This window comes from Tachyglossus aculeatus, unplaced genomic scaffold, assembly GCF_015852505.1.
Source record: "Tachyglossus aculeatus isolate mTacAcu1 unplaced genomic scaffold, mTacAcu1.pri scaffold_1_arrow_ctg1, whole genome shotgun sequence".
Classification (NCBI taxonomy): domain Eukaryota; kingdom Metazoa; phylum Chordata; class Mammalia; order Monotremata; family Tachyglossidae; genus Tachyglossus; species Tachyglossus aculeatus.
The window spans coordinates 558629-583636 of NW_024044915.1; the positions used below are offsets into that span (position 1 = coordinate 558629).

Genomic DNA, 25008 nt, shown 5'->3' on the forward strand with positions numbered 1-25008 from the left:
CTACTGAGCCACCCTGCTTCTCATTAGGATAATGCTCTTATTTTATTTGTACATACTTATTCCATTTATTTTAGTTTGTTAATATGTTTTGTCTTGTTGTCTGTCTCCCCCGTCTAGACTGTGAGCCCGCTGTTGGGTAGGGACCGTCTCTATATGTTGCCAACTTGGACTTCCCAAGCGCTTAGTACAGTGCTCTGCACACAGTAAGCGCTCAATAAATACGATTGAATGAATGAGTGAATGAATTGAATGAATGAAAATATGCGCAGAGCACTGTACTAAGCGCTTGGGAGAGGGCAGTACAACAGCACTAGCAGCCACGTGCCCGTGACCCAATTTGCTCGTAATAATAATAATGATGGCATTTGTTAAACGTTTACTATGTGAAAAGCATTGTTCTAAGCACTGGGGGGGATGCAAGGTGATCAAGTTGTCCCACGTGACCCAATTTCCTCATAATAATAATAATGATGGCATTTGTTAAACATTTACTATGTGCAAAGCACTGTTCTAAGCACTGGGGGGGATACAAGTTGATCAAGTTGTCCCCCGTGGGGCTCAGTCTTAATCCCCATTTTACAGATCATCATCATCAATCGTATTTATTGAGCGCTTACTATGTGCAGAGCACTGTACTAAGCGCTTGGGAAGTACAAATTGGCAACATATAGAAACAGTCCCTACCCAACAGTGGGCTCACAGTCTAAAAGGGGGAGACAGAGAACAAAACCAAACATAGTAACAAAATAAAATAAATAGAATAGATATGTACAAATAAAAAAAATAAATAGAGTAAAAAATATGTACAAACATATATACAGGTACAGATGAGGTAACAGGCTCAGAGAAGTTAAGCGACTTGCCCAAAGTCACACAGCAGACATGTGGAGGAGCCCGGATTTGAGCCCATGACTTCTGACTCCAAAGCCTGTGCTCTTTCCACTGAGCCACGCTGTCGTAGCCATCCATCCATCCGTATTTATTAATGATGGCATTTATTAAGCACTTACTACGTGCAAAGCACTGTTCTAAGCACTGGATTTATTTATTGGATTTATTGAGCGCTTCCTGTGGGCAGAGCACTGGACTAAGCGCTCAGAAAGTCCAATTCGGCAATAAAGACAATCCCTACCCACAAATTACTCTATTTTACTTGTACATATTGACTATTCTATTTATTTTGTTAGTATGTTTTGTTGTCTGTCTCCCCCTCTAGACTGTGAGCCCGCAATTGGGTAGGGACCATCTCTAAATGTTGCCAACTTGGACTTCCCAAGCGCTTAGTACAGTGCTCTGCACACAGGAAGCGCTCAATAAATACGATTGAAGGAATGAATGAACAAGCTTACAGTCTAAAAGGGGGGAGACAGACATCAAAACCTATCTGTTGCCTGTTTGTACTTCCCAAGCGCTTAGTCCAGTGCTCTGCACACAGTAAGCGCTCAATAAATACGACTGAATGAATGAAAACAAGCAAGCATCCACCCCAGCTCTTCGCCCAATGCCTTGGCACAGAGTAAGCGTTTAAGTACCACCGTTATTATTATAGCACATGGTAAGCACCTAGCAATCAATCAATCGTATTTATTGAGCGCTTACTGTGTGCAGAGCACTGTACTAAGCGCTTGGGAAGTACAAGTTGGCAACATATACGATGGTAGCAAATACCATCATTATTATTATAGCACATAGTAAGCACTAAGCAAATACCACACTGATTATTATTCTTATTATTATTATAACAAGCTTATAGTGGAGAGGGGAGATCTGTCAGGTGAACGATAACCAACCCATCAGTGGTATTGCTTGGGAGTCAGAGGACGTGGGTTCTAATCCCGGCTGCTCCACTTATCAGCCGGGTGACTTTGGGCAAGTCACTTTGCCTCTCTGGGCCTCAGTTCCCTCATCTGGAAAATGGGGATGAAGCCCGTGAGACAACCTGCTGACCTTGTATCTACCCCAGCGCTTAGAACAGTGCTCGGCACATAGTAAGCACTTCACAAATACCATCATCATTATTATTACGAGGCCCTGGAGCACACAGCATCACAATCGGATGCCTCAGCGGGTCAGTTGGTTGTACTTATTGAGCGCTTGCCGTGCTGCTTCTATAATGGTGTGGGGCAGGAAGAAAGGGAGTGAGTCGGGGTGACGCAGAAGGGAAAAGGAGAAGAGGAAAGTGGGGGGGGGGGGGGCGCAGTCAGGGAAGGCCTCTGGGAGGAGACGGGCCTTCAATAAGGCTTGGAAGACGGGGAGTCGTTGTCTTTAATTGTAATTGTGTCCTGGAAGGAGTCCCGACCCAAACAAGAAGGCGAGGGAAGCAGTGCGGCCTAGCGCGAAGAGCCCCAGTCCCGGAAGGACTGTACATATTTGTACATATTTGTTACTCTATTTATTTATTTATTTTACCTATACATATCTATTCTATTGATTTTATTTTGTTAGTATGTTTGGTTTTGTTCTCTGTCTCCCCCTTTTAGACTGTGAGCCCACTGTTGGGTAGGGACTGTCTCTAGATGTTGCCAACTTGGACTTCCCAAGCACTTAGTTCAGTGCTCTGCACACAGTAAGCGCTCAGTAAATACGATTGATGATGATGATGATGAGGTGAACAATGAGGGGAAGAAAGAGCCTCAGACGCAGGATCGTTATCAAATCGATAAGCAATTCCACCATCCCGAGCGAAGCAGTCAAATTGCCTCCTGGAGAAAAGGAGCCCGGCTGGTATATTAAACACAAATCTGAAAAGATTATTCATTTGCCGGGAGGCTCTCTGGGGGCTGTTCATGTTGATTTTGCTGTGGTGGCCTTGATTTGAACACCTCCCTTCAAAGCCCTACTGAGAGCTCACCTCCTCCAGGAGGCCTTCCCAGACTGAGCCTCCTTCCTCTCCCGCTCCCCCCCCACCTTACCTCCTTCCCCTCCCCACAGCACCTGTATATATGTTTGTACATATTTATTACTCTATTTTACTTGTACATATTTACTATTCTATTTATTTTATTTTGTTAATGTTTTGTTTTGTTGCCCGTCACCCACCTTCTAGACTGTGAGCCTGCTGTTGGGTAGGGACCGTCTCTATATGTGGCCAATTTGTACTTCCCAAGCGCTTAGTACAGTGCTCTGCACACAGTAAGCGCTCAATAAATATGATTGAATGAATGAATGAATGAAAAGGACTGGATTCTAATCCCAGCTCGGCCACAGGCCTGCTAGGAGACCTTGGACCAGTCACTTTACTTCTGTGCTTCAGCTCTGTCACTGGCAAGCCGGAAATCGGAGGCGGTGAGCTGCATGCTGGCCAGGGGCGGATCTGGGATTAGAACCCAGGTCTCCAGGCTTGGACTCTTTCCTCTAGGCCCCGCTGCTTCGGATTATATTGCGTTTGCAGCTCAGCGCTCGGCACAGAGTAAGCGCAGGACAGATAGCCCAAACTCCCGCCTACAACCGTGCTCTACTTTCTCTCCACCCGCTTATCGTTTGATGGGGCATTGCAGGTGATCAATGTGGTGTCTAGAGGCCCTCCCTGAGGCGGTGTGGCCCAGTGGAAAGAGCCCGGGGCCTGGGTTCTAATCCTGCCTCTGCCACGTCTCCACTGGGTCACCTTGGCCCAATCACTTTCCTCCTGTGTAAAATGGGGATTTGATAGCTGTTCTCCCTCCTAGACTGTAAGCCCCACATGGGACAGGGACGGTGCCCAACTTATCTTGAATCTACCCCAGTGCTTCATACAGTGCCCGGCACATGGTAAGCACTTAAATACCTTGCTTATTATCTTGTGGCTGCCATCCAGCCCGAGCGGCACCCCCCACCCCCATCTGCCCACCGGCCGCCTTCAGCTCCCCGACAACTGGGCCAGGAATCGGGGCCGGGAAGTAGGCCACCGGGGTCCCTCCTGCCGCGAGCCCCCCCAGGCCACAGGAAACCAGGTCGGACTCCGGGAGTCCGCTGATGATTCCCGGAGCGACCCGCGTCGGGAACGAGGGCTCCGATTCGGCCGATCCAGGCCGGGAAGGGGGGCCGCGTCCCGGATCCCATCCGCCCCGGCGCTCAGCGCGTAGTAAGCGCTTCCCCCACGCCTCCGCGTCTCCACGTCCCACGCTTCGAGGCAGTTGGAGGGAGGGAGAGATGCTAGGCTTTGCCTTTCAGGTGGCTCCTCTGTGGAGGGCACGTTCCTTATTCGACGCGTGCCCAGTGGGCAGCGCCCAGGCCAGGCGCGGGTGCACGGAAGGCTCCCTTCTACCATCCTGGCAGAAGCCCGTTATGAAACAGACTGGTGGCCCCCACCCCCAGTCTGGTAGCCAGCGTAGGCTGGGTCGATAGGAGGTAGGGCAAAGGCCGGCTCCCGCTCTGGCAACTGGCCTGCGCTAAGCAGCGTGGCGGAGCCCGGGATGTGGGTTCTAATCCCGGCTCCTCCAAGCGTCTGCTGGGCGACTTTGGGCGTGTCACTCATAATAATGATAGCATTTATTAAGCGCTTACTATGTGCAAAGCACCGTTCTAAGCGCTGAGGAGGTTACAAGGCGATCAGGTGGTCCCATGGGGGCTCCCAGTCAATCCCCATTTTCCAGACGAGGTCACTGAGGCCCAGAGAAGTGAAGTGACTTGCCCAAAGTCACACAGCTAACAATAATAATAATGCTGGCATTTATTAAGCGCTTACTATGTGCAAAGCACCGTTCTAAGCGCTGAGGCGGTTACAAGGTGATCAGGTGGTCCCATGGGGGCTCCCAGTCAATCCCCATTTTCCAGACGAGGTCACTGAGGCCCAGTGAAGTGACTTGCCCAAAGTCACACAGCTAACAATAATAATAATGCTGGCATTTATTAAGCGCTTACTATGTGCAAAGCACCGTTCTAAGCGCTGAGGAGGTTACAAGGTGATCAGGTGGTCCCATGGGGGCTCCCAGTCAATCCCCATTGTCCAGGCGAGGTCACTGAGGCCCAGAGAAGTGACTTGCCCAAAGTCACACAGCTAACAAGCGGCGGAGCGGGGATTTGAACCCCGTGACCACCGACTCCAAAGCCCGGGCTCTTTCCACTGAACCACGCTGCTTTTCTACTTCAGCGGGCCTCAGTTCCCTCATCAGTAAAAGGGAGATCGAGACCCCCCGCACCCCGTACCTCTGATTTGCCCGTATCCACCCCGGTGCCCGGCCCGTAGGAAGCGCTTCGCAAATACGGCAACTGTTATGGCAACCGGTGCGGCGGGAGGAGATGGAGGCAAGGACTCCCCACCTGGTTTCGAGGCCAGGAATCGGCCTCCCGAACCCCGGACGTCATCTTGGCCGCCCCCCAACCTTTCAAGTGGCGCCCGGCTCCCACCCCCTGCGGGGACATCCACGCCGCCGCCGGTCTCCCAGCGAGCGTCCGGGGGGGAACGCCGATCCCCCGGCCGTGTCCGGCGAGAGAAGAGGGGCGGGGGGCCCGGGACGGAGAAGCCCCCCGCCCCAGCGCGACGCAACGCCCGCTGAAGATCCTACACACGTTTCTATTTTATTATGGCAAAGGTGAAAACGCCACCTTCTCCACAACGGTAACGGGTAAAATTTATCCCAAAAATAACTCGGTACAAAACAGGTCTGTTTCGGAATTAAAAATTAAAAAAAAAAAAGATAAAAAAAAGAGAACCAAACGAGGAGAAAAACCAAAACAAAAACCAAGAAACAAAAGGGGGAAAAAAACCAAAACCAAACGAAACCTTTACATGAGTTTTAAAACCTATCTCAAAACGTAAAAGGAACCAAATCCCCCCCCCCCCCTCGGACGAGTCCCCCCGTCCCTCCCGCCTGGGAGCGTGGAATGAGGCGTCTGGAGTCGGATCCGCGCGGGCGGGGCGGGGCGGGACGGCTTAACTGGTGTCCATCTGGGAAGGAAGAGAGACGCGGCCGGCCGTCAGGAAGGGGTGTCCCGGCCGCCCCCCGGCCCCCCGCCCCTCCCGTGTCCGCGCGCTCACCCTGGCATTGTAAGCATCCAACTGTGCGTCTAGTTCTTCTGCCGAGAGCTGCTGTTTGGACGTCCGGCCGGCCCCCCGGCCCCGGCCCCGGGCCCCGCCGCGGCTGCCTCTCCGGGCGCCCCCTCCGCCGCCGAAGGCTCCGGCCCCGCCGCGGTTTCGGATCATGCCGCCCCTGGTGACGCTGGAGACAGACCCGTGGGGTTCGCCGGGCGCCGGGTACGGGCCCCCGCCCCCTCCGCCCCCCGGACGGGGAAACCGAGGCCCAGGGAAGCCGAGCGCCGCGCCGCCCCCCGCTCACCTCTGCACGGGTCTCCGCTGCGTGTCGATCTGGGACGTGACCAGCTGGATGTTCATGGGGCGACCTGCGGGACCGGCGGGAGGGAGAGGGCGACCGGTCGGCTGGCGTCCGCGGGCGCGGGCCGCTCCGGACCGGGCGTCGGGAAAGGGAGGGGGGAAGCCCCTCAGGGGAGACCAAGATGCACAAAACCGAAGTAACAAAAAGGAAAGGAGGGAGGGGGGGGGGGAGAGAAACCAAAAGGAAAAAAAAAAGCTCGCCGGCTAACGTAGACATCCCCCTTATGGGTGGGCTTTGTTTTCTGGGGGGTGGGGGGGGTGGGGAGGAAGAAGGGCCGGGGGGGAGTGGGGGGCGCACCCTGGGCTGGGCCTGGCGGGAGGAGGACGCGGTACCTTTTTCGTTACCATTAAAGCCCAGCTCTTTGAGGTGCAATTATGGAGGCTCTGGGGAGGCTTCGCGGGAGGGAATCTTCAGGAAGGAGCTGAAGGAGGGGAGGAGGGACGGAGCTGGGCGGACGGGGCTCTCACCAGAGCCTGTTCCCGGCCGGAAGAGGGGGCGAACGGGAAAAGAGAGACAGAGGAGGGGCGAGTGGGGGGGCGGGCCCGGCCAGGGCGGGGGAGCGGCGTCCTGCCGGGTGGGGGGGCGGGGGGGCGGGCGGCGGGGGGAGGGGGGACGGCGCGCCCACACGCCCCCCCGCCCGGGCCCCGACCCGACCCCCGCCGCCGGGGCCCGGTCGGCGCCCCCCGCACCCCCCCCGGCCCCCCGGGGCCCGGCTTACCGTCCAGGGGCACCCCGTTGTACTGCTTCATGGCCTTCAGGGCGTCCGCCTTCCGCTCGAAGTGCACGTCCGCCGTGCCCAGGCTGCGGCCGGACCGGTCGTAGTGGACCGCCGCCTTCTTCAGCGTGCCGAACTCGGCGAACAGCTCCTGGGGAGGGGGCAAGGAAGAGTGGGGGCGGGGGGTCCCCGTCAGTCCCGGAAGCGGGGGGGCGGAGGGGGACGACGCCTCCCGGACCCCGGACCCTACGGGGACGGGACGCTTTGAAAGCCAGCCTCCTCCTCGAGAAGCCCCACTCGCCGAAGGCGCTCACGCTAAGGGAGGCCGACCCCCTACCCGCGCCCCCCAACAGGCCGCTAAATGGAGAGGGGACCCCCTCCCGGGCCGCGGGCGCCCGGTGGGCAGAGGAGTCCGCCGGGAGCGGTTTCCGGGGCGGCGTCTGAAAGCCCGGGGGGCCGTTGAGTGCCCGCCTCCGGACCCTCGCTGCGGACACTTTTATTGGGAGACGGGCCAAGGCTGGGAATAGGGGGGAATTCCGTGCTCCGGTCAGGCTCGGGAGAGAGACAGAGAGCGAGGGGAAGCAACGTGGCCTAGCGGCTGGAGATCAGGAGGTCCTGGGTTCTAATCCCGGCTCCACCTCTTGTCTGCTGTGTGACTTTGGGCAAGTCCCTTTACTTCTCTGGGCCTCAGTTCCCTCCTTCGTTAAGAGGGGATGAAGACAGCAGGACGGGAACCGTGCCCACCGGATCACCTCGTATCCCCCCCAGCACTCAGTACAGTGCCCAGTTCACGACGAGTGCTTAGCAACCACCACAATTATTAGATGCTCGGGAGTGAGGAACGGGGGGGAGGCAGAGTCGCCTAGCGGCTAGAGCCCGGGCCTGGGCGTCAGAAGGACCTGGGTTCTAATCCCGGCTCTGTCCCTCGTCTGCTGAGTGACCTCGGGCAAGTCACTTCACTTCTCTGGGCCTCAGTTCCCTCATCTGGAAAACGGGGAGGAAGCCCTTTAGCCCCATGTAGGGCGGGCACTGTGCCCAGCCTGACGAACTTGTACCCAGCCCGGCGCTTAGTACAGCGCCGGCACGGGGCAGGCGCTCCCCCGCGATCATGAACCGGGAGAGGAATTGGGGGGACGGGCCCCCCACCAGGGCCCTCTGTGCTGGCTCCATCTCCCACCCCAAGATTGAAGACTCGCCAGGGGTCCCGCTTCTTGCCCCGGCCTCACCCCAGCGCTTAGCCCAGTGCTCTGCACGCGGGAAGCGTTCACCAAATGGGACCGGACGTGCGACCCCGTGGAAGCCGACCAGAAATAAGGAAGGAAAGACAGGGGTCGGGAGAGCGTGTGTGTGCTAGAGAAGCAGAGTGGCTCAGTGGCCAGAGCCCGGGCTTAGGAGTCAGAGGTCGTGGGTTCTAATCCCGCCTCCACCACTCGGTGACTTTAGGCAAGCCGCTTCACCTGGCCTCAGTGACCTCATCTGGAAAATGGGGATGGAGGCCGTCAGCCCCATGTCGGACGGCCTGCCGACTCTGCATCTACCCCAGCGCCTAGAACGGCGCTTGGCATATAGTAAGCGCTTCACAAACGGCACGATGTCGACGGCGGTTACCTGGATGTCAGCGTCGGACACCCCGAAGTCGAGGTTGGAGACGAGGAGCTTCCCGCCGGTCTCCACGCCGCCTCCGCCGCCCGCTCCGAACCCGCTGTCGAACAGATCGTGCTGCCATTTGTCCGGGAGCTGCTTGGGCTGAGGCCGGGAACGCCGACGGGAACATCACCGGGAACGGGGAGGAAGGGGACGAGGAGAGGCTCAACGCCAGCTCAGCCCACCCTCCCACCGTCCCCCGCGGGAACAAAGAAGGGACAACCTGATCACCTTGTATCCCCCCGGCGCTTAGAACAGTGCTCGGCACATAGTAAGCGCCTAACAAATACCATCATTATTATTATCGTCCGCCGGGTGACCGTGGGCGAGTCACTTCACTGGGCCTCATCTGGAAAATGGGGATGAAGCCTGTGAGCCCCATGTGGGACAACCTTATATCACCCCAGTGCTTAGAACAGTGCTTGGCACATGGCGCTTAACAAGTACCATCATTACTACTATTGTCTGCTGGGTGACCGTGGGCAAGTCACTTCTCTGGGGCCTCATCAGTAAAATGAGGACACATAGGACAACCTGATCACCTTGTATCCCCCCACCCCCAGCGCTTAGAACAGTGCTCGGCACATAGTAAGCGCTTAACAAATACCATCGTTATTATTCTCAGGGTCTACGTTCCCTCATCTGGAAAATGGGGATGAAGCCTGTGAGCCCCCCGTGGGACAACCTAGTCACCTTGTATCCTCCCCGGCGCTTAGAACAGTGCTTGGCACATAGTAAGCGCTTAACAAATACCATCGTTATTATTCTCAGGGTCTAAGTTCCCTCATCTGGAAAATGGGGATGAAGCCTGTGAGCCCCCCGTGGGACAACCTAGTCACCTTGTATCCTCCCCGGCGCTTAGAACAGTGCTTGGCACATAGTAAGCGCTTAACAAATACCATTACTATTATTATTGCCTGCAGGGTGACTGTGGGCAAGTCACTTCTCTGGGCCTCGTCTATAAAATGCAGATGTGAGCCCCACATGGGACAACCCGATCACCTTGCGTCCCTCAGCGCTTAGAACAGTGCTCGCCACATAGTCATTGTGATGCCAATTTGTACTTCCCAAGCGCTTAGTACAGTGCTCTGCACATAGTAAGCGCTCAATAAATACGATTGATTGATTGATTGATTGATTAACTAACAAATACCACCATCATTACTCTCTGGGCCTCAGTTCCCTCATCGGTAAAATGGGGATGAATCCTATGCGCCCCACGGGGGGGAACCTGATGACCCTGTATCTCCCCCGGAGCTTAGAACAGTGCTCTGCACACAGTCAGCGCTTACCAAAGACAATCACTACTATTCTCCAGGCCTCAGTTCCCTCGTCTGTAAAATGGGGATGAAGCCTTTGAGCCCCACGTGGGCCAACCCGATCCCCTTGTATCCTCCCCAGCGCTTAGAACAGTTCTCTGCACATAGTAAGCGCTTAACAAAGTCCACCAGTATTATTCTCCAGGCCTCAGTTCCCTCCTCTGGAAAATGGGGATGAAACTTGGGAGCCCCACGTGGGACAACCTCATCACCTCGTACCCCCCCAGCGCTTAGAACAGTGCTTGGCACATAGTAAGCGCTTAATAAAGCCCACCATCATCATCATTATTATTTTCTGGGCCTCAGTTCCCTCATCTGTAAAATGGGGAGGAGGCCTGTGAGCCCCACGTGGGACAACCTGATCACCTTGTATCCCCTCCCGGCGCTTAGAACGGTGCTTCACACATAGTAAGCGCTTCACAAATACCATTATTATTGTTATGATGATGAAGAAGGGGCCCTACTATTACTACTACTCCCCTCGGCGGGCCCGCTTGTGTCGCGTCGGGCAGTGTTGTTTGGGTTCCCTTCTATTCACTTATTCGCATTTACTGAGCGCCCTTCTATTCATTCATCCACCCAACCGTATTTATTGAGCGCTTACTGTGTGCAGAGCACTGTACTAAGCGCCGGGGAAGTACAAATGGGCAACAGATAGACAACAACGGACTCGCGGTCTAGAAGGGGGAGACAGACAACAAAACAAGTCGACAGGCGTCCCTACCGTCAAAATAAATAGAAATATGGATATAGTCATTCATTCAGCCGTATTTATTGAGCGCCTACGGGCCCGTTGTTGGGTAGGGCTTATCTCTATCGCCGAATTGGAAATTGTTTTGCACACAGTAAGCAGGGAAGCAGCGTGGCTCCGTGGAAAGAGCCCGGGCTTTGGAGTCAGAGGTCACGGGTTCCAATCCCGGCTCTGCCAATTGTCAGCTGGGTGACTTTGGGCAAGTCACTTTGCTTCTCTGGGCCTCGGTTATCTCATCTGTAAAATGGGGATGAAGGCTGGGATCCCCCCCCGTGGGACAACCTGATCGCCTTGTAACTTCCACGGCGCTTGGAACGGTGCTTTGCACATGGTAAGCGCTTAATAAATGCCATCATTATTATTAGTAGTAGTAGTAGTAGTAATAATCATCTAGACTGTGAGCCCGCTGTTGGGTAGGGACCGTCTCTGTATGTTGCCAACTTGGACTTCCCAAGCGCTTAGTCCAGTGCTCTGCACACAGTAAGCGCCGCGTGGCTCAGTGGCTTTGGAGTCAGAGGTCATGGGTTCGAATCCCGGTCCCGCCACATGTCTGCTGTGTGACCTTGGGCAAGTCGCTTCACTTCTCTGAACCTCGGTTCCCTCATCTGGAAAATGGGGGTGAAGACTGTGAGCCGCCCATGGGACAACCTGATAATAATGATAATAATAATGCCGGCGTTTGTTAAGCGCTTACTACGTGCAGAGCACAGTTCTAAGCGCCGGGAGGGATACAAAGTGATCAGGTGGTCCCACGTGGGGCTCACAGTCTTCATCCCCATTTTCCAGATGAGGCCACTGAGGCCCAGAGAAGTGAAGTGACTTGCCCAAGGTCACACAGCAGCCATGCGGTGGGGTCGGGCCTCGAACCCACGACCTCTGACTCCAAAGCCCGGGCTCCCTCCACTGAGCCACGCTTCTCATCACCTTGCAACCTCCCCGGCGCTTAGAACGGTGCTTTGCACCTAGTAAGCGCTTAACAAACACCACCACCATTATTATTCTCTGAGCGTCAGTTCCCTCATCTGTAAAATGGGGATGAAGAGTGGGAGCCCCCCGGAGGCCCACCTGATCACCCTGTAACCTCCCCGGCGCTTAGAACGGTGCTTTGCACATAGTACGCGCTTAATCAATCAGTCAATCAATCGTATTGATTGAGCGCTTACTGGGTGCAGAGCCCTGTACTAAGCGCTTAAGAAGTACAAGACAAATACCGTTATTATTATTATTATTATTATGACCGAATAGTGGTAAGCGCTCAGTAAATACGAGTGGATGGATTTGGGGGTCCGGAGTGGGGGGGGGGGGGAATCAATCGTATTTATTGAGCGCTTACTGTGGGCAGAGCACTGTACTAAGCGCTTGGGAAGTACAAGACAAACACCACCATTATTATTATTATTATGACCGAACAGTGGTAAGCGCTCAGTAAATAGGAGTGGATGGATTTGGGGGTGCGGGGGGGGGGGGGTTCAATCGTATTTGTTGAGCGCTTACTGTGAGTACAGCACTGTACTAAGCGCTTGGGAAGTACAAGACAAATACCATCATTATTATTCTTATTATGACTTAATAGTGGTAAGCTCTCAGTAAACAGGAGTGGATGGATTTGGGGGTGCGGAGTGGGGGGGGGGTTCAATCGTATTTGTTGAGCGCTTACTGTGGGCAGAGCACTGTACTAAGCGCTTGGGAAGTACAAAACAAATACCATCATTATTATTCTTATTATGACTTAATAGTGGTAAGCTCTCAGTAAACAGGAGTGGATGGATTTGGGGGTCCGGAGGGGGGAGGGGGGGGATCAATCGTATTTGTTGAGCGCTTACTGGGGGCAGAGCACTGTACTAAGCGCTTGGGAAGTACAAGACAAACACCATTATTATTATTATGACCGAATAGTGGTAGGCGCTCAGTAAATAGGAGTGGATGGATTTGGGGGTCCCGAGTGGGGGCGGGGAAATCAATCGTATTTGTTGAGCGCTTACTGGGTGCGGAGCACTGTACTAAACGCTTGGGAAGTACAAGACAAACACCATCATTATTATTACTACTATGACTAAATAGTGGTAGGCGCTCAGTAAATAGGAGTGGATGGATTTGGGGGTGCGGAGTGGGGGGGGGATCAATCGTATTTGCTGAGGGCTTACTGTGGGCAGAGCACTGTACTAGGCGCTTAGGAAGTACAAGACAAACACCATCATTATTATTACTATTATTATGACTAAATAGTGGTAGGCGCTCAGTAAATAGGAGTGGATGGATTTGGGGGTGCGGAGGGGGGGTGGGTGGGTCGGGGGTCTGTCTCTCACCCGGCTGTAGGGCGCGGGCCGGTTTCTCCCTGCGGGTCCGGTCCCCCCGCGGGCCATGGCGGCCCTGTTCCGGATGGGGCCCGCCGCCGCCGCTCCTCCGCCTCCTCCTCCTCCTCCGCGGCCCGTCCGGCCGCCCGCCGCCGCCGCCTGCGCCCCTCGGGCCCCGGCCCGGCCCCGGCCCCGGCCGCCCCCTCCTCCGCCTCCTCCTCCGCCGCCGCCGCGGCCCCGCTGGCTCCGGTTCAGCTTGATGATGTCGTCCAGGGACATGTCCATCTTGTCCGCCATGGCGGGAGGGAGGGCGGCACGGAGGGAGAACGGGAGGGAGGGAGGGAGGACCGCACGCACACGCGCGCGCGCGCGGGCTCTCCGGGCCTCCGCGCGCGGGCGCGTCACTTCCGCCTCGCCCGCTTCCGGGAGGGAGGGCGGGAGGCCCCGCCCACCCGCCGCCGGAGCGGGCGCCCATTGGCCGGCGGGCCCGCCGGAGCGGGCGCCCATTGGCCGGGGCGCCGGGAGGGGGCGCGCGCCCATTGGCCGGCCGGGAGGCGTTGGGGGGGGGGCCCCTTCGGCCCGCGCGGGGGGCCGGGGGTGGGGACCGTCGGCGCGGGGCCTGTGCGGGCCGCTGCGGTGAGCTGAGGCGAGCTGAGGCGGGGGGCGCGGGGCGGGGCGCGAGGAGCGGGAGGGAGGGAGGGAAGGGGGGGAGCAGCTTTCCCGCCGCCAGGGGGCGCCATCCCGCACCCCCCCGTCACTAGAGGGAGCCATCCCACCCCCCGCCGCCAGAGGGAGCCATCCCCTACTCCCCCGTCACCAGAGGGAGCCATCCCGCGCCGCCAGGGGGCGCCATCCCTCACCCCCCCCGCCCCCGTCCCCAGAGGGAGCCAGCCCACCCCCCGCCGCCAGGGAGAGCCCCGCGCCACCAGAGGGCGCCATCCCACCCACCCCCGCCGCCAGGGAGAGCCATCCCGCCCCGCGCCACCAGGGGGCGCCATCCCGCCCCCCCGCCGCTAGAGGGAGCCATCCCGCCCCGTGCCACCAATCAATCAATCAATCAATCAATCAATCGCATTTATTGAGCGCTTACTGTGTGCAGAGCACTGGACTAATTGCTTGAGAAGTACAAGTTGGCAACATATACAGTCCCTAACCAACAGGGGGAGCCATCGCGCCCCCCCCGCCGCCAGAGGGAGCCATCCCGCCCCCCACACACACACCGCCAGAGGGAGCCATCCGGCTCCCCACCGCCAGGGGAAGCCATCCGGCCCCCCCCCGCCGCCACCAATCAATCAATCAATCAATCAATCAATCGTATTTATTGAGCGCTTACTGTGTGCAGAGCACTGTACTAAGCGCTTGGGAAGTACAAGTTGTTGGCAACATATAGAGACGGTCCCTATCCAACAGAGCCCACAGTCTAGAGCCCACTAGAGGGAGCCACACCAGAGGGAGCCATCCCGCTCCCCCCTCCCCGCCGCCAGGGGAAGCCATCCCGCCCCCCGCCGCCAGAGAGAGCAGTTAGAGACAGTCCCTACCCAACAGAGGGAGCCATCCCGCCCCGCGCCACCAGGGGGCGCCATCCCGGGCCCCCCCCCCGCCGCCAGAGGGAGCCATCCCGCCCCCCGCCACCAATCAATCAATAAATCAATCGTATTTATTGAGCGCTTACTGTGTGCAGAGCACTGTACTAAGCGCTTGGGAAGTACAAGTTGGCAACATATAAAGACGGTCCCTACCCAACAGCGGGCTCACAGTCTAGAAAGGGGGCTCACAGTCTAGAGCCCACTAGAGGGAGCCACACCAGAGGGAGCCATCCCGCCCCCCCCCCGCCGCCAGAGGGAGCCATCCCACTCCCACTGCCGCCAGGGGAAGCCATCCCGCCCCCTGCCGCCAGAGGGAGCCATTCCGCTCCCCCCCGCCCCCCCCCCACCGCCAGGGGAAGCCATCCCGCCCCCCGCCGCCAGAGGGAGCCATCCCGCTCCCCCCCCCCCACCGCCAGAGGGAGCTATCCCGCTCCCACTGCCGCCAGGGGAAGCCATCCCGCCCCCTGCCGCCAGAGGGCGCCATTCCACTCCCCCGCCCTCCCGCCGCCAGAGGGAGCCATCCTGCTCCCCCCCACACCGCCAGAGGGAGCTATTCCGCTCCCACTGCCGCCAGTGGAAGCCATCCCGCCCCCTGCCGCCAGAGGGAGCCATTCCGCTCCCCCCCGCCCCCCCCCACCGCCAGGGGAAGCCATCCCGCCCCCCGCCGCCAGAGGGAGCCATCCCGCTCCCCCCCCCCCCACCGCCAGAGGGAGCCATCCCGCTCCCACCAACGCCAGGGGAAGCCATCCCGCCCCCTGCCGCCAGAGGGAGCCATTCCGCTCCCCCCGCCCCCCTGCCACCAGAGGGAGCCATTCCGCTCCCCCCCTGCCCCCCCCCCGCCGCCAGGGGAAGCCATCCCGCCCCCCGCCTCCAGAGGGAGCCATCCCGCTCCCCCCCACCGCCAGAGGGAGCCATCCCGCTCCCACCGCCGCCAGGGGAAGCCATCCCGCCCCCTGCCGCCAGAGGGAGCCATCCCGCTCCCACCGCCGCCAGGGGAAGCCATCCCGCCCCCTGCCGCCAGAGGGAGCCATCTCGCTCCCCCCCCCCACGGCCAGAGGGAGCCATCCCGCTCCCACCGCCGCCAGGGGAAGCCATCCCGCCCCCTGCCGCCAGAGGGAGCCATTCCGCTCCCCCCGCCCCCCCCGCCGCCAGGGGAAGCCATCCCGCCCCCCGCCTCCAGAGGGAGCCATCCCGCTCCCACCGCCGCCAGAGGGAGCCATTCCGCTCCCCCCTCCCGCCGCCAGGGAGCGCCATCCCGCCCCCCCACCTCCAGAGGGCGCCATCCCACCCCTCCCGCCTCCAGAGGGAGCCATCCCTCCCCCCCGCCGCCAGAGGGAGCCATCCCGCTCCCCCGCCCGCCCCCAGGGGGCGCCATTCCGCCCCGCGCCACCAGGGGGCGCCACCCCGCGCCTCAAGCCGCCCCACCATTCACTCATTCGTTCGTTCAGTCCTTCATTCATTCCTTCAATCGCACTTATTGAGCGCCTCCTGGATGCCGAGCACTGGACTAAGCGCTTGGGAAGGACAAATGGGCACCAGGCAGAGACGGCCCCGATCCACCGACTCCCGGGCTAGAACAGCGCTTAGTTGGCTTGGGAGTCATAAGATCAATCAATCAATCGCATTTATTGAGCACTTACTGTGTGCAGAGCACTGTACTAAGCACTTGGGAAGTACAATTTGGCAACTTCTAGAGACAGTCCCTACCCAACAGTGGGCTCACACTCTAAAAGACTGTGGGTCGTGGGTTCTAATCCCACCCCCGCCCGCTATGTGACCCTGGGCAAGTTGCTTCACTTCCCTGGGCCTCACTTCCCTCCTCTGGAAAATGGGGATCACTAATAATAATGATGATGGTATTTATTAAGCGCTTACTGTGTGCATGCGCTTAGTCCAGTGCTCTGCACACAGTAAGCGCTCAATAAATACGATTGAATGAATGGATGTGCCAAGCACTGTTCTAAGCGCTGGGGAGGTTACAAGGTGATGAGGTTGTCCCCCCCCAGTCTTCATCCCCATTTTCCAGATGAGGGAACTGAAGCCCAGAGAAGTGAAGTGACTGGCCCAAAGTCACACAGCCGATAAGTGGCGGAGTTGGGATTTGAACCCGCAACCTCTGACTCCAAAGCCCGGGCTCTTTCCACTGAGGCACGCCGTTTCTCTTGTGAGCGTTATTGTGAGGCCCGAGAGGGGCAGGGACTGCGTCCCACCTGATGGCCTTGTATCTCCCCCAGCGCTTAGGACAGTGCTTGCCACAGCGTAAGCGCTTAACAAATACCATAATTATTATTAATCATTTACTTTGCCAGCCAGGCCTGCTCTCTGGACCTGCCGGAGGAGTCCCGTGTGGGACAGTCCCGCCTATGTTGCCAACTTGTACTTCCCCAGCGCTTAGTACAGTGCTCTGCACACAGTAAGCGCTCAGTAAATACGATTGAATGAATCTCTATATGTTGCAAACTTCCCCTCCCCACAGCACCTGTATATATATTTGTACATATTTATTACTCTATTTATTTATTTATTTTACTTGTACATATTCTGTTTATTTTATTCTGTGAAATATGTTTTGTTTTGTCGTCTGTCTCCCCCTTCTAGACTGTGAGCCCGCTGTTGGGTAGGCACCGTCTCTAGATGTTGCCAACTTCCTTCCCCTCCCCACAGCACCTGTATATATGTATATCATCATCAATCGTATTTATTGAGCGCTTACTATGTGCAGAGCACTGTACTAAGCGCTTGGGAAGTACCAGTTGGCAACATAGAGAGACAGTCCCTACCCAACAGTGGGCTCACAGTCTAAAAGGGGGAGACAGAGAACAAAACCAAACATACTAACAAAATAAAATAAATAGAATAGACATGTACAAGTAAAATAAATAAATAGAGTAATAAATATGTACAACCATATATACATATATCCAGGTGCTGTGGGGAAGGGAAGGAGGTAAGACGGGGGGGATGGAGAGGGGGACGAGGGGGGAGGGGAAGGAAGGGGCTCAGTCTGGGAAGGCTGTATATATTGTTTGTACATATTTATTACTCTATTTTACTTGTACGTATTTATTCAATTTATTTTATGTGGTTTATATGTTTTGTTTTGTTGTCTGTCTCCCCCTTCTAGACTGTGAGCCCGCCCCCTCGTCCCCCTCTCCATCCCCCCCATCTTACCTCCTTCCCTTCCCCACAGCACCTGCATATATGGATATATGTTTGTACATATTTATTACTCTATTTATTCTACTTGTACATATCTAATCTATTTATTTTATTTTGTTAGTATGTTTGGTTTTGTTCTCTGTTTCCCCCTTTAAGACTGTGAGCCCACTGTTGGGTAGGGACTGTCTCTATATGTTGCCAATTTGTACTTCCCAAGCGCTTAGTCAGTGCTCTGCACATTGTAAGCACTCAATAAATACGATTGATGATGTTTGGGTAGGGACCGTCTCTATATGTTGCCAACTTGTACTTCCCAAGCGCTTAGTACAGTGCTCTGCACACAGTAAGCGCTCAATAAATACGATTGAATGAATGAGTTAATTAATTAATGTTTGCCCGGGGGTTTAGCACAATGTTTTGGCACCTTGTAAGCGTTTAACAAGCACCACTAATTAATCAGTAGCAGCGAACGGGCCTGTTAACACCTTCCTCGTCCCGTAAGTAAGTTTTGGGCCCAGTGGGTGGAAAAAGCAAGCGCTTAGTACAGTGCTCTGCACGCAGTAAGCGCTCCAGAAATACGATTGAATGAATGAATGAATGAATGAATGAAAAGCAGCAGGCCCGATCCCCTGGGTTTTCCCAGAGGAATCCAAACAGCTGGGAGTTGGTTTCCCATCCTTGGCTTCCTCTCTTTGTTTCTGACCTCGCCCGGTGAATTTCAGGAAGAAATTGCTTGGCTTTCATCATCATCGATCGTATTTATTGAGCGCTTACTGTGTGCAGAGCACTGTACTAAGCGCTTGGGAAGTCCAAATTGGCAACATCTAGAGACAGTCCCTACCCAACAGTGGGCTCACAGTCTAAAAGTCTGTTCCCTCGGATCCACTCAGAAATAGCCGCCTGATTTGGTGCAAATAATAGGGGTGGTTAAGCGGTTGACAGGGTGCCAAGCGCTGTGATGAACGCTGTGGGTAGGCGATTTCCCCCGGGCCCCCACGGTATAAAGGGAGGGAGAAGAGGGATGGCGGCCCCATTTTACAGAGCGCGGTGGCTTTCCTAAATCGTCCAGAAGGTAAGTGATGTTATTACGGCATCAGCAGCCCGGGCTTTGGAGTCAGAGGTCGTGGGTTCAAATCCCGGCTCCGCCACTTGTCAGCTGGGTGACTTTGGGCAAGTCACTTCCCTTCTCTGGGCTTCAGTTCCCTCATCTGTAAAATCATCATCAATCGTATTTATTGAGCGCTTACTATGTGCAGAGCACTGTACTAAGCGCTTAAAATGGGGATGAAGACTGTGAGCCCCACGTGGGACAACCTCATCACCTTGTATCCCCCCCAGAGCTTAGAACGGTGCTTTGCACATAGTAAGCGCTTAATAAAATGCCATCATTGTTATTATTAATCAATCAATCAATCGTATTTATTGAGCGCTTACTGTGTGCAGAGCACTGTACTAAGCGCTTGGGAAGTACAAGTCGGCAACATATAGAGACAGTCCCTACCCAGCAGTGGGCTCACAGTCTAAAAGGGGGAGACAGAGAACAAAACCAAACATACTAACAAAATGAAATAAATAGAATAGATATGTACAAATAAAATAAAAAAAAATAGAGTAATAAATATGTACAAACATACATACATATATACAGGTGCTGTGGGGAAGGGAAGGAGGTAAGGCAGGGGGGATGGAGAGGGGCAGGAGGGGAAGAGGAAGGAGGGGGCTCAGTCTGGGAAGGCCTCCTGGAGGAGGTGAAAGTGCTTACTATTATTAAGCGCTTACTATGTGCAAAGCACCGTTCTAAGCTCGCGGGGCGGTGGGGGGAATACAAGGTGGTCAAATTGTCCCACGTGGGGCTCACGCTCTTAATCCCCATTTTACAGATGAGGGAACTGAGGCGCAGAGAAGTCAAGTAAATGCCATCATCATTCAACCGTGTATTTGTCGAGCGCTTACCGTGTGCAGAGTAAGGCCCTACTTGCCCTACAGGCACAAGGCCCTACTGAGAGCTCACCTCCTCCCGGAGGCCTTCCCAGACTGAGCCCCTTCCTTCCTCTCCCCCTGGTCCTCCTCTCCATCCCCCCATCTTACCTCCTTCCCTTCCCCACACCACCTGTATGTCAATCAATCAGTCAATCGTATTTATTGAGCGCTTACTATGTGCAGAGCACTGTACTAAGCGCTTGGGAAGTACAAATTGGCGACATATAGAGACAGTCCCTACCCAACAGTGAGCTCACGGTCTAAAAGGGGGAGACAGAGAATAAAACCAAACATACTAACAAAATAAAATAAATCGGATAGATATGTACAAGTAAAATAAATAGAGTAATAAATATGTACAAGCATATATCCATATATACAGGTGCTGTGGGGAAGGGAAGGAGGTAAGATGGGGGGGATGGAGAAGTTTGTACGTATTTGTTACTCGATTGATTTTACTTGTACATATCTATTCTATTTATTTTATTTTGTTAGTATGTTTGGTTTTGTTCTCCGTCTCCCCCTTTTAGACCGTGAGCCCGCTGTTGGGTAGGGACCGTCTCTATAGGTTGCCAACTTGGACTTCCCAAGCGCTCGGTCCAGTGCTCCGCACACAGTAAGCGCTCAGTCAATCCGATTGACGATGATGATGATGGATGCAGAGCTCCGCAGTGCTCCGCACACCGTGAGCGCTCAGTCAATCCGATTGACGATGATGATGATGGATGCAGAGCACCGCACGAAGCGGTTGAGTGGAATTGACTGAACGCACGGGAGACCGTAACCCGGCGCTCTCTCCACTGCCCAGGGGCCGCCATGAGGGTGAAGATCAAGTGCTGGAACGGAGTGGCCTCCTGGCTGTGGGTGGCCAACGACGAAAACTGCGGCATCTGCAGGATGGCGTTCAACGGCTGCTGTCCCGACTGTAAGCCCACCCCCTTCCCCTGCCCAGGCCTCCCCGGGGGGCTTGGGCGAGCCCCAAGTTGGAGGGGGAACCCCTCCGTCCGCGGCATCTCTCCTGAGCGCTTACCGTGGACACAGCGCTCTGGGGGAGTCCAGTACAGCAGGCCCGTCCTCCGGCCCTCGAGGCGTTTAAAACCAGAAGAGATCCCCCCCCACAAAGTCCCTTAGATCGTGGGGAGACGGGGACGAAGCGCTTGAGAAGCGGCCTGGCTCAGTGGAAAGAGCCCGGGCTTGGGAGTCAGAGGTTGTGGGTTCTAATCCCGCCACCCCCACATGTCTGCGGTGTGACCTTGGGCAAGTCACTTCACTTCATCATCAATCGTATTTATTGAGCGCTTACTATGTGCAGAGCACTTCTCTGTGATCCCTCATCTGTAAAATGGGGATGAAGACTGTGAGCCCCACGTGGGACCACCGCATCTCCTTGCGTTCCTCCCAGCGCTTAGAACAGTGCTTTGAAGCGCTTAACAAATACCAACATTATTATTATTAATCCCGGCTCCGCCGCTTTGCAGCTGGGTGGCTTTGGGGAAGTCGTTTTAACTTCTCTGGGCCTCAGTGACCTCGCCTGTAAAATGGCTCCGTGGAAAGAGCCCGGGTTTTGGAGTCAGAAGTCATGGGGTCGAATCCCAGCTCTGGCAATGGTCAGCTGGGTGACTTTGGGCAAGTCACTTCACTTCTCTGGGCCTCGGTTCCCTCATCTGTAAAATGGGGATCAATCAATCAATCAATCGTATTGAGCATTTACTGTGTGCAGAGCACTGTACTAAGCGCTTGGGAAGTACAAGTTGGCAACATATAGAGACAGTCCCTACCCGACAGCGGGCTCACAGTCTAGAAGTATCTCCCCCTGATCACCTTGTATACGATGGCATTTATTAAGCACTTACTATGTGCAAAGCACTGTACTAAGCGCTGGGGTGGTTACAAGGTGATCAGGTTGTCCCATGGTGGGGGGGCTCACAGTCTTAATCCCCATTTTACAGATGCGGTAACTGAGGCCCAGGGAAGTGAAGTGATCTCCCCCCAGCGCTTAGAACAGTGCTTGGAACATAGTAAGCACTTCACAAAGACCATCATCATCATTATTATTATCATCATTGAGCCCCTGTTAAGCGCTTGGTAGCTACAAGCTCATCAGATTGCGCTCTGCACAGGGTAAGCGCTCAGTAAATACGACTGAGTGAACAAATGAAAGGTTGGACGCGGTCCCCGTCCCCCGTGGGGCTCACAGTCTTCACCCCCATTTTCCGGATGAGGGAACTGAGGCCCAGAGAAGTGAAGCGACTCGCCCGAGGTCACACAGCCGTCAGGCGGGAGAGCCGGGATTCGATCGAATCCCCCTCGTGCAGATGAGGGATCGGCGGCCCGGAGAGGCGACGGGACTCGCCCAAGGTCTCACACGGCAGTCGAGTGGCTGGGATTCGAACCCAGGTCCCGTGACCATCGGGGTCCAGATTAGAGCCGGTCCCAGCCCTTCCTGGGGCTCACAGCCTGAAAGGGGAAGGGAGAGTTCTCCGGAGCCGGGCTGGGCCGGCTTTTTTTGGTCTTTTTTGGGAAGCAGAAGGAGGAACCGGGGAGGAGAATCAATAGATGGGCCTGAAATGACTGAAAACAGGGATTTGAATTCGCCATTTTACTCTCCCAAGTGTTTAGTCCAGTGCTCCGCACACAGGTCGTAAACTCCTCAAGAGCAGGGATCGGGTCCTCTAATTCTCTTGTAGCTCTCTGGAGCGTTTAGTACAGTGCTCTTCCCACAGGAGATCGTAAACTCCTCAAGAGCAGGGATCAGGTCGGCCGACTCTCCCGAGCGCTCAGTACAGTGCTATTAGATCGAAAACTCCTCCAGATCCGGAAACAGGATGGGATCGGAGTCCACTCCCGCCTCCTCTCCAGGGACCGACGACTTTTGGCCTGGACGCGGCCTGGAGCTGGGAATCGGGAGTCCCGGGTTCTAGTCCCAGCTCCTCCCCTCGCCACCTGCGTGACCTTGGGCGAGTCACTCCGCTTCTCTGAGCTCCGGCGTCCTCCTCTGTTGACTGGGGATTCGATACCTGGTCTCCTTCCCCCTTTAATAATAATAATAATAATAATAGTAATGATGATGATGGCATTTATTAAGCGCTTACTACCTGCAAAGCACTGTTCTAAGCGCTGGGGAGGTTACAAGGTGATCAGGCTGTCCCACGGAGGGCTCACAGTCTTAATCCCCATTTTACAGATGAGAGAACTGAGGCCCAGAGAAGTGAAGTGACTTGCCCAAAGTCACCCTTTGACCGTGGGGCCTGGATTGCGTTCGACCTGTTGGCTCGGAACAATAACGATAATGTGGTTTTTGTTCCGTGCTTACTACGTGCCCAGCACTGTAGTAAGCACCAAGGTAGAGGCACGATCATCAGGTCCCCCGTGAGGCTCTATAATAATAATAATAATAATGATAATAATAATAATAATAATAATAATGGCGTTTATTAACCGCTTAGTATATGCAAAGCACTATTCTAAGCACTGGGGAGGTTACAAGGTGATCAGGTTGGCCCACGTGGGGCTCCCAGTCTTAATCCCCATTTTACAGATGAGGGAACTCTTTCCACTGAGCCACGCTGCTTCCCTGTGTGACCTTGGGCAAGTCACGCTTCAATCAATCGTATTTATTGAGCGCTTACTGTGTGCAAAGCACAGTACTAAGCGCCTGGGATGTCCAAGTTGGCAACATATAGAGACAGTCCCTACCCAACAGTGGGCTCACGGTCTAGAGGGCCTCACCTCTCTGGCCCTCAATTTCCTCCTCTGTAAAATGGGGATTGAGACCGTGAGCCCCACGTGGGACAAGGGACTGTGTCCAATCTAACTTATTATAATAATAGTGATGGTATTTGCTAAGCACTTACTAGGGTCCGAGTACCCTTCTAAGCATCGGGGTAGATACAAGGTGATGGGGTTGTCCCCCCGTGGGGCTCACAATCTTCATCCCCATTTTACAGAGGAGAAAACTGAGGCCCAGAGAAGCCAAATGACTTGCCCAGGGTCACGCAGCAGACAAGTGGCTGAGTCGGGATTAGAACCCACATCCTCTGACTCCCAAGCCCGGGCTCTACGTGTCTCCCTCTTCTATAATTATAACAATAATGGCATTTATTAAGCGCTTACTATGTGCAAAGCACGTTCTAAGCGCTGGGGAGGTTACAAGGTGATCAGGTTGTCCCACGGGGGGCTCACAGTCTTAATCCCCATACTCTGCCAAACGCTTAGTACAGTGCCTGTCACCCAGTAGACTGTTAGCTTTTTGGGGGGTGGGATTGGCCCTCCCTTCTCTACTCTCCCTAGCGCTTAGTAATAATAATAATGGCATTTACTAAGCGCTTACTATGTACAAAGCACTGTTCTAACCGCTGGGGAGGTTACAAGGTGATCAGGTTGTCCCACGGGGGGCTCACAGTTTTAATCCCCATTTTCCAGATGAGGTAACTGAGGCCCAGAGAAGTGACTTGCCCAAAGTCACCCAGCTGACAGTGGGCGGAGTCGGGATTTGAACCCATGACCTCTGACTCCAGAGCCCGGGCTCTTTCCACTGAGCCACAGCGCGTAAACTCCTTTAAGCGAGGGATCGTGTTTCCCTGCTCTTCTTGCCCAAGCGCTCAGGACAGTGGTCGGCCCATAGTAAGCGCTCAACAAGTACCATAATTTCGATGCTTATTTTCGTTAAGGTGCCAGGAAGTTGAGGGGTGCCCCCCGGGCGGGGTGGTAGAGGAGGCGGTGTGTGGTCGTCGCTCCCCGACGGGGCCCGGGGCGAATCCCGGCTTCCCACCTGCGCCTGGACACCAGGCCACAGCCCGCGGGGCTCGGGGCGGACGGACGGCCCTGACCGGTGGTGTTCCTCGTGCCAGGCAAGGTGCCCGGGGACGACTGCCCGCTGGTCTGGGGCCAGTGCTCCCACTGCTTCCACATGCACTGCATCCTCAAGTGGCTCAACTCCCAGCAGATCCAGCAGCACTGCCCCATGTGCCGCCAGGAGTGGAAGTTCAAGGAGTGAGGGCCCGGCTTTTTCCCACTGGAAACGTTGCCGCTTTTTTGTGGAAAACTTAGAATTCTTCATTAAAAAGGGGGGCGCGTGGTCCGCCTCGCCCTCACCCGGCTCCGTGTGTGTGGGTGTGAGGCGACTCTCCCGGGCGCCGCCTGCCCGCCCGGATAATCGGGAGAGGGAACCAGCAGGGCCCGACGCCGGATCCGCCCCCTGGGAGCTCTCGGACTTGTTGGATAATAATAATATTAATAATGATGGTGGT

At 55.6% G+C, this 25008-nt stretch overlaps 4 protein-coding genes across 4 annotated transcripts in view; 3 read left to right on the forward strand and 1 right to left on the reverse strand.

Moving 5' to 3' along the window:
- Positions 1-5474, forward strand: part of LOC119923436 (translation initiation factor IF-2-like) — a 21855-nt gene extending 16381 nt beyond the window's left edge. Inside the window, exons 5-7 of the mRNA XM_038742817.1 lie at positions 3840-4060; positions 4196-4297; positions 5165-5474. Of these exons, the coding sequence (XP_038598745.1) occupies positions 3840-4060; positions 4196-4297; positions 5165-5474 (633 nt within the window). The remainder of the gene's footprint in view (positions 1-3839; positions 4061-4195; positions 4298-5164) is intronic.
- Positions 5472-13339, reverse strand: ALYREF (Aly/REF export factor). The gene is made up of 6 exons (XM_038742908.1): positions 13047-13339; positions 8635-8772; positions 7030-7177; positions 6255-6318; positions 5957-6137; positions 5472-5866 (listed from the first exon to the last, which is right to left on the reverse strand). Exons 1-6 carry the CDS (start codon positions 13329-13331, stop codon positions 5852-5854), a joined length of 831 nt encoding a protein of 276 aa, XP_038598836.1. The 5' UTR covers positions 13332-13339; the 3' UTR covers positions 5472-5851.
- LOC119923437 (basic proline-rich protein-like) lies at positions 13330-18675 on the forward strand. Its single transcript, XM_038742818.1, has 5 exons — positions 13330-13347; positions 13464-13670; positions 13916-14069; positions 14974-16058; positions 18670-18675. Exons 1-5 carry the CDS (start codon positions 13330-13332, stop codon positions 18673-18675), a joined length of 1470 nt encoding a protein of 489 aa, XP_038598746.1.
- ANAPC11 (anaphase promoting complex subunit 11) lies at positions 13636-24857 on the forward strand. Its single transcript, XM_038742903.1, has 3 exons — positions 13636-13670; positions 20568-20684; positions 24610-24857. Exons 2-3 carry the CDS (start codon positions 20576-20578, stop codon positions 24753-24755), a joined length of 255 nt encoding a protein of 84 aa, XP_038598831.1. The 5' UTR covers positions 13636-13670; positions 20568-20575; the 3' UTR covers positions 24756-24857.
- The last annotated feature ends 151 nt before the right edge of the window (positions 24858-25008 follow it).

What these genes read in the sequence shown, in the direction of transcription:
- LOC119923437 (XM_038742818.1), top strand. An exon ending in GGCCTGTGCGGGCCGCTGCG is followed by an intron (nt 13,671 to 13,915) that starts GTGAGCTGAGGC and finishes CCCCGTCCCCAG; the next exon opens with AGGGAGCCAGCCCACCCCCC. An exon ending in AGAGGGAGCCATCCCGCCCC is followed by an intron (nt 14,070 to 14,973) that starts GTGCCACCAATC and finishes CCCCACCGCCAG; the next exon opens with GGGAAGCCATCCCGCCCCCC.
- ALYREF (XM_038742908.1), bottom strand. Translation starts at nt 13,331, where the DNA reads ATGGCGGACAAGATGGACATGTCCCTGGACGACATCATCAAGCTGAAC. An exon ending in GGCCCGCGCCCTACAGCCGG is followed by an intron (nt 8,773 to 13,046) that starts GTGAGAGACAGA and finishes TCCCGGCCTCAG; the next exon opens with CCCAAGCAGCTCCCGGACAA. An exon ending in TGTCCGACGCTGACATCCAG is followed by an intron (nt 7,178 to 8,634) that starts GTAACCGCCGTC and finishes CCCCCTCCCCAG; the next exon opens with GAGCTGTTCGCCGAGTTCGG.
- ANAPC11 (XM_038742903.1), top strand. Translation starts at nt 20,576, where the DNA reads ATGAGGGTGAAGATCAAGTGCTGGAACGGAGTGGCCTCCTGGCTGTGG. An exon ending in CAACGGCTGCTGTCCCGACT is followed by an intron (nt 20,685 to 24,609) that starts GTAAGCCCACCC and finishes TCCTCGTGCCAG; the next exon opens with GCAAGGTGCCCGGGGACGAC.